General features: G+C 37.4%; 1 protein-coding gene across 1 annotated transcript in view; it reads right to left on the reverse strand.

Annotated features, from left to right (window-relative positions):
• Window positions 1–12,833, reverse strand: part of MCTP1 (multiple C2 domains, transmembrane 1) — a 176,461-nt gene that overhangs the window by 32,969 nt on the left and 130,659 nt on the right. Inside the window, exon 15 of the mRNA XM_009330317.1 lies at window positions 4,055–4,108. Coding sequence (XP_009328592.1) covers window positions 4,055–4,108 — 54 coding nt within the window. The remainder of the gene's footprint in view (window positions 1–4,054; window positions 4,109–12,833) is intronic.

Below are 12,833 nucleotides of genomic sequence, written 5' to 3' on the forward strand. Positions count from 1 at the left end.
TTAAAAGCTTTAAAATATATTTTAATTTGACTCAACTATCTCTCATTATAAAAGCTTCTAGTTATCTCAAAACATAGTAACATTGACTGAGAACTGCAGAGTATTTCAAAGAATGAAAGCCTAGAGAAAGAGTGGCCAAAGGTACAAATGATTTGCATATTTTGTACTAATAAAATATTGTTACTGTGAATAAAAGGTAAAATGAAATAGTTCTCGTACCATGCATCTTCCTCCACTTAAATCTGCAATAGTAGCATTGCTCACTGGCCTGATTCTGTGGCATGCTGAGGGCTTCCCACAAAACGTTGAGCTGAAATTATGTGTGATTATCTGAAATCTTATCTGGAGCTTGTTCAAAGAAAAAAGCTATGTGAAAAGCATACCTGAACTCTTTAAATGACAAACTAAAATCTTACATACATAGATTATGCATATTGACCGCTACATTATTATAACATAACTGTGTAAAAATCCTTTTGATAGCTTGTTGATAACTTGACTTCATGTAATTTAACTGACCCGTATTTGCTAAGATACTGTGTAAGCCAGTGTTTGGAAGGGAGCCAAAAAAAAAAAAGAGAGAGAGGAGAGAGAGAAATCAGATTAAACTGTAAATCTGTGGTTGGCATAGGTTTAGCAAGCGGTAGAGAGCATATGGAACGCAGAATCCAGTGCTATTTCTTGGAAAAACTAGTATTAAGCTAAGGACAAATGCCTGAGCCAAACAAACTTACAACATCATTTTCAGTTCTTAAATACACAATATGACAAAGAAACAAAATTAAAAGTGTTCCACTGCTAAGCACCACTTTGTGACTGATATAACAAGAAGTATACTTGCCATTTTAGTTTATTAGTCATATTGCAACTGAAGATGAAAGTTAATATTCTCCAGTAAAAAAAAAAAAAATCCTGTGACCTTAAATTGACAGTCCCGTCTACCTTAATTGCAGCAGAGGGTGAAAAAAAGTTACTGAAATCCAGAACGTTAGAATGAGCCTAAGTAATACAGTAAGTGCAAATCTACCTTGTCAAACTCCTCTCAGAACTGTTAAAAAAAAACCCTATTAATGTATTAATAAAATGAATTACTTCACTAATTACATATATTTGAGCATTCACCATCCTCAGTTTATGACTTCTGTAACTCTGCAATTTAGGGATGTCGAGCAACGTCCCTCCAGCGCGCATCCCGTAACCTACATCGCTGCATGCCCACACGGACCTCATCAAGTAGCCAAAGAGTTGCCTTTTCACTGTGAGCAAGTGACTAATATCTAAGCTGGCTCTAAAGAAAGACACTTTTCATAATCGCCCAACAATCTGCTAAGTGAAAACATATGGATAGGCTTAGGTAAAGCCTGCCAGGGGTCTTTACTGAATGGAAAACAGGTGCTCCAGTTCTGTGCCATGTAATACCCCATTTACCGTTAAGTCCAAAGGTTACAGGACTAATAGCTGCCTTGTGGTAATCAGGGAAAGCAAAGACACTGGCCATGGTCAAACATCTGGGACATATTTTACATACTTGCAACATATGCTTCAGTTTCAATTAAAGTGAGGCTTTGGCACATTTATTAATCTTTTTACTTTTATCGCATAAGAAGACCCATTTACCTGACTTTTCTATTATACCGTATGAAAAAACAGAGAAATAATAAAAGCCAGAGGCCACTACCAGCTGGTGTTACAAAATGTGCATTTGTCTCCTCAGAAAACTTCATTTTGCACACAGCTTTACGAAAATACATATATGAATTAAAATAATACAAAACTGCATCCTTCCATTTTGACAAAAAGATGTAAGAGGAACACCAGTAGCTAACAGAGTATGTCTAGTGCACCAGAAAGGAAAAAACACCCTACCAGCTTCTAACGACAAACAACTCAGTCCTAACTATGCGCTTAGCTTTACAGTTTAGCCCAGTGCAAAATAATGCCTATTGTGAAGAGTACTGAATATACATGGTAGTCCATACATGATTATTTTAAAAAGTGTAATTTTGTTTTCCAAACAGCATATTCAATCACGAGAACTCAAAATGTCTGCAATAATAAAGACAGGTTTGAATTTATAAAAATCAGCCTAAACACCTTCTGTATAGAAACACGGCTCTTAAATAGTCAATAAAAGGGCTCACCAAATGCACACAGTAATGTCAGTACTCACTTTTATTCAACCTTGGTAACTAGATCTAGAAAAATGTTTGAACTCTGGTGCCAATTTGAGAAAGCTGAATATTAGATCACAACGTTGAAACCTAGCGTGATATTTCTAATGGTGTACGTTTTGTCCGGCATCTGTTAATCGCCAGAGAATTGGGGGGTGGGGGGACTGACCCCTGCCCTCATCTTCCCTTTTAAAGGAGTTTGTTTAGCAATTTCCAAACCCACTAAGCGGTAACTACATAGGCTGGCTTAAACTACAAGCAGTCAAGCACTATTCTTTGTGAACTAATCACAGTTATTAAAATATCCAGGAATACACACACTACTGGGATGATACTTTTGCACCAGCTCTAATAATAAAGCAGGAAGAAACGGGAGAAAATGGCTTTAAATGGGTGGCAGATCAGTGTTTATCAGAAGAGAAATGATGATTCAAAGCCAGCATGTTGAGTTAAAATACAAGCTCTCCACAGCTACATGACTGACCTTTGCAATAAATCATATATTTTATTGCCAGAAGTGTATGCTCATATCATTTAGTGTTAAAAACCATCACATACGTGTTTTGTAAAAGAAGGTTTTGTTACTACAGTGTTTGCCGATTCTGAAATGATGTAGCTAACGATTTAAGTGATGTATAGAAGAATTTCACATAATAACTTTCTGTCAATTGTAAAATGTTTGAGCTGGCAATGGAATGAGGAAAATACTCTTTTTTTTATCATCTCTCAGATCTTAGGTGTTAGCTAACAGAAAAAAATCATTCAGGAGATTAACTAATCACAGTGAATTTTCTGACATTTCAAATGCTGCTGCCAGCATATGAATTCTTACAGTGGTATATAACTGTACATCTCAACTAGAAACAAAGGTCAAGGGCATAAATTAAGATACACTGTTTTTCTCCTCTCGAAAAAAAAAAATTCATTGCTTTACTACAACAGAAGTGGGGGAACGTCTGTGAAGGTCAAAATCGCCTGTATTTTAATTCAGAGTTCTTGTAAAAGCATCTGTTTTTCCCCTTTTCTCTTCTTCCACAAATACCACCTTCCTGGTATGAAAATACCAGCAACAACAGGGCTGTCTTCACTGCAGTCGTCTCACCAGAAAGCTGTCCTGCCAGCGCTAGCCATTGCTTCGGTGGTGCAAGGTCATTCTAATTTCTTTTCTCTGGTTTTTCCCTCTCCCTGGGGGACAACCAATCCAAGCAGTCCCATAGCTTGGCTCAATAAGATGTGGAAATGAGCTGTTATTTACTGTGGTTGCAATCCTCGACCCAACCAGCAGCCTCCGAACTGAACCACGTTTGCTCAAATAGCTGAATGATCTGCAACAGTTTCCCGGCTTGCTGGGCCACAATGCCAACTTCAAATCAAGTGGATGTCTATGAGAATTGTGATTATTTAAATGTCATACAGAGTGCAAAACATTCCAGCCATTTTTTTACCAAGTAATTCTTCGAAAATTATAGATGTCAATATCCCATCTTTAACCAGTATGGAGTTGCTATTTCTACACTATTTTTCCCCTAAAGTGCAGCCCTATTTGTAATACTCAAGACAGGACAAATTTTTGTCCTTCAAAAACAGTTGTCACTGCAGTTATCTTCACAAGAGCTATCAAGTTCCAGACAGGCTGAATTATTTTTGTTCCTGGCAGAAAAAATATTTGACCCAGCTCTGGACCAAGAAAAAAAAAAAAAAAGCAGGATTTATAGTCCTCTATCCCTTCCTGCAACACGCTGTAGCATTGTTAGGGTGATAAACAGCTCTGTCCAATTTTCTGGACTAAAACACTTCAACTCCTTTTTTAACTGTCTGTAAAAACAGTGTCATGTCTAAATTCTCCCATCCCCAGATACCCAAGTGCTAGGAAAGATAATTACCTTGTCATCTCTGTCATCCTCTTCTTCCTCGTCCTCTAGCATGTCCTCCACTACCTGCAGACAGAAACAGTAGTAGTTGTCATGATTTAAAAAGGAAGAATTTTGTTCTGTCAATTCTAAACCTTTTGTAGATGAAAACTTTATTAACATTTGAAATAAATGCACAGAAGGGAAATGTACAACGAGGAAAAAACACTTGATCTAGAGATTCAAATGTAGGAAAGTGTTACAGCTTTAATTGATCTATATTAGGGAATTATATACTGAAAGCACTTCCTGTACAAAATGCTTGCTTGGCAATTTAAGTATTTAAAAGGTAGTTCAAAATTCAATGTATGATTGTTTGAACTAAAGGAATCCTTTTATAGCTCCACTGGTGCCTATGCAGAACACACAAATGCTTGCTTTAAATTTACTGTTACCTACAGAAACATGCAACATTTTTGATAGAATTTACAGCATTCACCAAGAGATTTTTGAAGAATACAAAGCTGGGACTAAATTTATACTAGCTTATCTGCATATGATCTACAACAATGATATATACCATATGCTCTATCAGCATTATGTTTCTTAATAGTGATTTTATACAATCCGTGCATCTAACTTTCTGCACATTCATTGCTAGCTGCAGTTGTCACATGTCTGCACCTATGTATTTTTCCATTTAAACAGTTTTTTCAGTCTAACACTATGAAATATGCACAGACATTCAATTCATTCCCCAAATATTAATAATTATCAATCACAGCATGAGCATGAAGTGAACCACTATTACATCTAGTTTACAGAGCGTTTAAATGACTTTCTGAAGATGGTCAGTGGCAGATTCAGACTTAAAACTCACAAATCCCTCTCTCATAACATTGTGATCAAGCATTCAGCCTACCCTACGGGAAAGATTCTTCGTTGGTGGAGTTGAAATAAAGTTGTACCACCCTATAACCAGAAAATAATGTGGCTCTTTACATCATTATTTATATGTAAGTACTTATTAGGATGTAAGAACATCCATAATGAAGGTCAGCAAAGATCCACCTAGTCCATATTATGGATGCAAAAAGTGTATACTATGTATTACAAAATACGCATAAAAAGGACGAGAAGGAAAAACTCATTGGTATGAAACATTAATACTTAGGTCTATTTTACACACTTGCCACCAATTAAAACGATAGTTTACTTTGTTATATAGGTGAAGCTACGAACATTTTTAGTTTACTTGTCATTTGAGACAACATATTAAAATTATGACTTCATAGTCACCCCTGCAAACACAGCTGCAAGGACATTCTCATCAAGTCCAAATCCATGTCCAAGAACTACCTAAACACTATCCAAGAGCCAAATTCAGGAAAGAGAAGAACTTAAAAAGAAAAGTGTGTGTATCCGCTGCCTTTCTCTGAGTTAGCTCAACCCAGAAAATCCCAGTTAATCGTGTTACATGGGCCCATGCAAAATGTCAACAACACATAGATCGATTTAATATGCACAGAGCACTCTGCATAGATGCAAGTCAACTGCGCAGTTCAAAACACTTCCAATTTCAGCTGCTCATCCTTGTTTGAACCCAGTCCTAAAACACCTCTAACGAGCCTGGGCGTTTGGAGGGGAAGGAGCCTCCAATTTTGTCTTCTGGCTACTCTGTCCTGGAGCTTAGAATCAAAAGAAAGACTAGAAACACAACAAAACAGTAAAGAGTGAGCACGTCCAAAAGCCCAAGGAAGAAGCACGACCCGAGCAACTGAGGAACAATTGCTCTTGAATTCTTGCCTGCCCAGAAGAACAATTTTATCAGGAGGAGCCTGACTGACCGAATTTTTTGCAGCCTCTGACCTGATGCCAGCCAGGCAGATGTGTTTGTGAATCCCCTCAAGGCTGAAGAAGGAATCAAGGCTGGGCTTTAGCCACTATCCGTGAAGAAGAAGCCTCCCTCACCAGTTTCTCCTCTGTTTCCCATTTAGGCCATCTCTGCTCCACTTCGTAAAAAAAGGGGATCGGAGACACTGCCCAGAGAGTTTGGGATGGTCAAACCTCTCAGCACTGAGAGAGGGAAATGTTGAGAGCATGTTGTCAAAATGCTTGTCAGCTCCTGCTTAGCTCAGTACGCCACTTTACACATCCCATTTGGAGTGTTTCAGAGGTCCTATCTTCATGGACCTCTGTGGAAGCAAAGGCATTTTCAGTTTCCCGTGCACCTGCATCACCTCCTTCTTCCCCTCCTTCCCTGGTAGCTCACTGGCATGTTCCAAGTCTTCGGGGAGCAGAGCTGTAAACTGCATCACTGGACTGATCGAGTTCTTAAAAAAAAACCCCACCCTAAAACTTTTAATGTGGATGGTTGCAGTGACCCAGTTTACAGAGCAGCTCCAGAAATGCTGCCATCAGCTCTACCGAGGAAATGGTGAACTGAGAAGAGAGGACGACAACAAGCTGTTAAGAGCTGCAGTGAGATGGAAACCCTTTTAAATCAGTTTTGCCACACACACAAAAGTCTGTAATTACATCATTAGGTGACTAAAGCCCAAGGTATAAACCTGAATCTGTTGACTCTGATACTGCCTACGCCTGGAGCTGACGAAAGTCACTAGGTCTCTTACTTTTCAACATTAATATTCCCCAGACACTTAAAGATCTCTTTTATGTACATCCAGAAACTCCTTGTCTTGACAGGACTGAACAGCAGAATGCCTATCTCACATTAGTGCTAAAGTTAGCATGGAGACAATTAGTTGAACTGGAAACCTCTAAAATTGTTGCAAATGATGGCACCTCACTGAAATCACTTGCATGACAATACCCATTCTAAATTATCCAGATAATAATACTTCAAACTCACATTTTTTTTTTCTTCCCCATCTAATGATCTCAAACTACTTTGCAAGCTTCTGTAGAGTGGCAAAATGTTAACTTGTTCAAAGGACAAAAAAAGTCCTTTGAAATCGCTTGAAGCCCAGGACTGAGCCCAGATTTCCAGCTCCTCCATTCCATTTTTTAATTCAAAAGCCACTGCCAGTCTATGCTCTTGTTCTAGGTTAGTCATATCATCAATTACATTGAGCTTTAGAGTATTGAATTGTCTGGAAAGGAAAACAGAATTAAACTATTGTAGCAAAATAAAATGTAGTAAAAGTGTTCCTATGGCCAAGATGCATAAATGATTCTTTAAAGTATATGAAACTTAGCCCATGCTTTCACTTGTCTTGAAATTCAAAAGGAAGCGTTAAAAGAAAAAAAAAAAACACATGAACATTCAGACAATACGGACACAATAATACAATTTATTAAACCACAAGTGCTTTCAGAACTTTGACACAAATTAAAACAAGGAAAGTAGATTCTTCATAATCTTATGATATATGAAGAACAGGTACGCTGAAGCCTTGCAAAAGCTGTATACTGAAGTACAATCTATTTCTGCAGAACAAAGCAAGGCTGTTCAAGAGAGGTACAGTGAATCTGAGCAACAGATCTCAGTTTAACATTGTCATAAGAATACTGTAGGAAAAAATGCACAATGGAGTTTTTTCTCCTTTGATTCTGCCTCGTTGCTATTCAAATAAAGTGCACATGTGATGCTTTGGTTTGAAGGAACACAGTAGTTATTCGGATCTCTATGTACCTGGGGGAGGTACGATGTGGGGAGGGAGGAGACAGGGAAGGAGGTAGAGGAGAGAGAAGGAGGACAGGAAAAAGCATACGAAGATAAAATGAAACATTAGAGTTATTTTATTAAAAGTTCTATGGCAAAAATCTTAGATTGCCCCTAGAATACTCACTCTAAATTATGCCTTCCGATACCTTGCTTGAAATCAAGTAGTATTAATCAAACAAAGGAAGGGCACTGGGGAAATCAGAAAGATCTAATGCAAGCAGTTAAAAGTGACATGACCTTCTGTAATGTCACTTGTCACAGACTTATATGCCGCATACCGGTAGAAGGTCTTGAAAGAACCTGTTTCTTGGTACTGTCCCTTGAATGTAATACTAATACAGATGACATTTTAAAAAACACACGTAGACGGCCTCAAATACGGCACGTCAGCTACTTCACAGCCAAACAGTAAGCAGATTATGTTTAAATGTTGCAAAGTAAGATCCTTCCTGTGCAAAATAGCCCTATTAAAAGCTTATCAATCATAAGGAGCATGCAGTCTAATTCCTACGTGCTGCCATTGTTCCTGATCCATTCCCACCCCCCTTGAGGAACTCCGTCTATAAATACTGTACGATTCACAATCCGAAGGAGATGGGAGGAGCGTCTGTTCTGCCGCAGCAGCAGCGGCGCGCAGCTACGTTACACCAGGTTACCAGAAGGAAGCACAACCGCCTCGTTTGCGCGCTGAAGAAAGCGCCAGTGTTTGTGGGCTAGAACGCAGTCTTCTGAGGAAGCTGACAATTAAGTACGACTTGCGTTTATTCTAAAGATGATCTACTGACTAACAAAGAGGATAGGATTTCTGAGAAAGTAATTCATCTTGACTTCTAACCTCAACCCCTGCAAAGTATGGTTGGATTCTAGTTATTTACAAGCAGGTTGAATCAAAATCCCACAAGAGAACTTTAAAATACCTCCTGGATCTAAAGACTCTGTGGAAAAATGACACATTGAAACTTAACACCACTTTTAATGAAAGGTCCTTCTCTCTTGGCATCAGCCTGCCGTTTCTCGTACAAAATGTGCAAACCGCAAGTCACTCCACGAATTGTCTTTTGTTCTAATTTCTTTGGCTGATCCAACAGAAACACCTGCACAGAAGATACTTTGACGTCTTTACCTGTTAAAAATACCAGATATCTGCTCTGCACTAATACGCAAAATACAGAAAAAATAAAAGGAGAGGCACTACTAGATTGCACCTAACCCTGATGACTGTTACTTTAATAGTCTTCTTTAATGTGAAGCAACGCCCCCCGCCTTCCATTAGTGCTTCTCTAGATTTGCTTATATCTTACTTGATGTAGTTCTTCAACCATAGGGGGTTTCAAATGAAAAACAAAAGAAAACACTTTTTATGCTATATCACATTACAGTGTCAAAATATCTGCATTTGTATTTTCACATAAAGGTATTGACATTCATAAGACAAAATAAAAGAGAGAATGAGATTTGGTTCCGAATTAAACACATTTTAGATGTGCAATGAATGCGATCAGAATTGTACTGTTCAGGACTGTTTGGATGTCATGTTAATTCGTACTGTCCCAAGATAAACTCTACCGTATGTTTGTGAGTCACTCAATTCAATGTTTATGTGTAAATGTAATACAAAATTGTGCGGTGTGTATGGATTAAGAAGGATGCATAAAACCACTTGGGCTCCCTCAGGTCATTTCCAAGTACTTCAAGTTGAAGCGAAGACGTCCATTGTCAATAAGCCTGCTATAGCAGCAGTTTTGTGCTCATTTTCACGACATGACGTCTGCTTCTTTCATGGAATTGTCGAGGAGAAACTTTACAGGAGATACAGCTTAATTAAAACGTCCACCTTTTTTATACCACGTTTATAAGGAAAATAAAAATCAAATTAACAGATTCTGATTTAATAGTGTAGTGTATCTGGAATACAACTGATCCTGATTTATACTATTAATGTTTTGACCTTGGGGTATTTCATCTGCAGTAATCATCAAGATAACTGAACCACTAGATGTAATAATAATTAGTGTGATAAGCTTGCCAGTAAGGTTGAATATATTGCAGTACAGACGACAGCAGACTAAAAAGAAAAGCATTAGTACTTTACTGCTAAAATACTTCCTGATTTTTACAGAGACACTCAAATACAATTATTTCTTCTTACAGAATGCATTTTGTTAGCTTATTCTGGGAAGTGCTCATGTTGTAATTTAGTCTGATTCTTAATAGGAAATGAGACTTTAATATGGCTATCAGATGCCTTTTGATGCATGCTACTGATTACATGTAGTTCTGTAATGTCAACAACAGAATTTTTATTTGCAGTGTAATAAATTTCTTGCCAACATGCGTGGGCAGTAAATACAGTTTATTATACAAGAACATGTAACCTTTTTCCTGTTGTCAGCTTTATATGCCCTCAATATTCAGTTGCCAATGTAGTTAAGACTAAGTCATTTTTAACATAAAAATGGCACAAGTACTAGGCCTTTTCCTCTGTATTTCTTTCAATATTTGGTTCTCATTTATTTTAGCTCTTTCTTCTATTTACACAATGCACTGTGAACTGAATATTAGGTGTTTATTTGAAGTATGTCTCCATCTAAAGGTTTCAACATGTACTGTACACTTGAAATGTCAGATCTCCCCTAGAATGCTTCATTTTTAGTTCAGCAGAACAACAACAACAACAAAAAATCTTTGCTTGGCTAAATATCAATGGCAAGTTTACTGTGCAGGACTATTGAAATTAACACCTTCACAAAATTTTGTGAGCTAGAATTCTTGGGCAAAACCTCATGATAAACTATCTTATTAACAACACAATGGCTCAATATTGATTTTCACTGTTATTATTACTTCTCTTCAAATAGTTTTCAGATTCTAGTAGGACCAGCTATGCTCCTCCTATAAAACAGCATTTATCCAAATAATTTTAAGCTTGTGGGTGTGACACAGTCTATTACACTCAAATTTTGAGCTGACAAGCTTTTTGGTAGAAAAAAGCTGTGTTATGCATTTTAGGTGACAATGTATGTAATACACATATTGCTGTAATTTCAGTTAAATTTTTATTTTTTTTCCAGGTATTGATGCATTTTTATAAATACATTAAAACTGCAGGACAATCCCAAAGTCCTTAAAGTCTAGGCTGAATTAAAATGTGCTAAAACAAAAGAAAACCAAACCAAAGATGAATAAAAATCTCACATAACTATGGAAATTTTTACTAGAAACTAAACTGGTTTTAGTTTATATAATATTGATTATTTATAATAGCCACTACAACCTGTCAAGTGAATCTTGTTGCCATGTAAATCTTGATGCAAATGCAAAAAAAAAATCATTAAAACAGTCTTATAGAAAAAAGGCCTCTATGTGCAGTGAACTTCAATTTTATTTTAGATGCCCATAATATCGGAAGACTATATTTGAAAAAATGTGGCAAAATTTAAATTAAAAAATCAATTGGTTTATGATAGAAAAAAATCCAAGATTTTAAATGCTGGGGATATCTAGGGTGGGGTTTTGATTTTGGTGTTTTGTCTTCAGGTGACCAAAATCAGCCAAAATATTCCAATTCTGTAGTGCAGTTGGTTTTTGTAACTGCTACTGGGATGAGAACAGCCGCTTGAAGTTTTAGCAAGGGGTTACTACATACTCCGATACTGCACGTAAACCTCTGACGCATGTATTATACTTGCAGCGCGGACAGTCTCTTTTAACTGCAGCCCAGATAGCCACTTGCAGTATTACATTCTATTATGCTGCAGGAGCGAAACGCTTTCTGCCCAACTTACATCTTTATATAGTGTAGTGTGTGACTGTTAAATTAGTGCATAATGCATTTAAAATATTTATAGTACCAACATTTAGTTAAATAACCTTTATGTAAGATTTATGTTGATTTGTTCATTTCTCATTTAATGGCAAATTATGAAGAGCATGTTTCATAAAGATAATTCTCCATTTAAATTCAGCAGGCCATTAAATATTAAAATTATGTTTCTGATGCAATCTAGAGCAAATTTGTCCAGCTTCAGCGATTATTTGCACTCATAAAAATTAGACTTGATTAATAAAATTTAAATGCTTGATTAAGCTGACATTTTCATGTTTCTTTTCTGATTTATTAAAAAAAAACCCCTGTCCCGTGGTGGGGCACTATAGTGAATTTTTCCTCCCTGACTATATGGATAGTATAGAAAGAACAAACAGCCGCACGAAGACAGCAATGGTTCTCAGCAGACTACTTAATATTCAGGGGTGTGTTGCCAGTGGTCTTTGTGCTCTGATAGCACCCAGACTGAACGCACAAACAGACGATGACCTGTTTGCAAAAGCCTCTCTAATTTATTTTATTGATGGTAACAAATGGAGAGCAAGTTTGCGATTCTGATTAATATGGCAAAAGTAAGGCAGGCTGCACGTTTTAAGAAAAGCTCCTGGACTTCGCTGCACCGTTCAGAGTGACGTGCTGATCGCCATCTGGCTCAAGCAGAAACACAACGAGAGTCACTCTCTATTTCAAGGTGCAGAGGAGAACATTAGTTGGTGGTGAGTAAATACAAGGTAAAAGAGTTTCTGCATAATGTTGAAAAAAATTCTATAAAACCAACCCTATTTTCCTTACTTTTAGAGGTGTCACAAATCAGACTAGTTTTACACACATACTGTTCTGTGCCCAACTCTGTATTCGCCCACCAGCCCTGTGTTTCAGAGATTTTGTGGCTGCTGCTGTTGCTATCAGACCGGGGGCAAAACTTCTCAGGAAAGTACAGTCAAAACGAAGTCAAGATGTAATTGCCAACCTGACAACGCCTTCGTATCATCTTGTGCAAATGACATACTCCAGACACTCTAGCTAGAATACAGGGAGAATGATGCTTATTTTTGCCATAAATTCATAGCAAGAATTTAGTCCTCAGATTAAACCCTTTGAAACCTTTCAAACTAAGAACTTTATGGACTCGTGCTTCCACACGTTAAGGCCATAATGTGAAGAAACACAGAAAAACCAAGTTACTACCTTGTTTATTTGCTTGGTAACTCAGTTTTCAATTTGCAGGAGAACAGGTGGTTAGAGTCAGGGACTCTCCTGGTGGGGTTGATTTCTCTATTGAATGTACAGCAAAGTGG

The sequence above is a fragment of the Pygoscelis adeliae genome, unplaced genomic scaffold, assembly GCF_000699105.1.
Source record: "Pygoscelis adeliae isolate BGI_AS28 unplaced genomic scaffold, ASM69910v1 Scaffold178, whole genome shotgun sequence".
NCBI lineage: Eukaryota > Metazoa > Chordata > Aves > Sphenisciformes > Spheniscidae > Pygoscelis > Pygoscelis adeliae.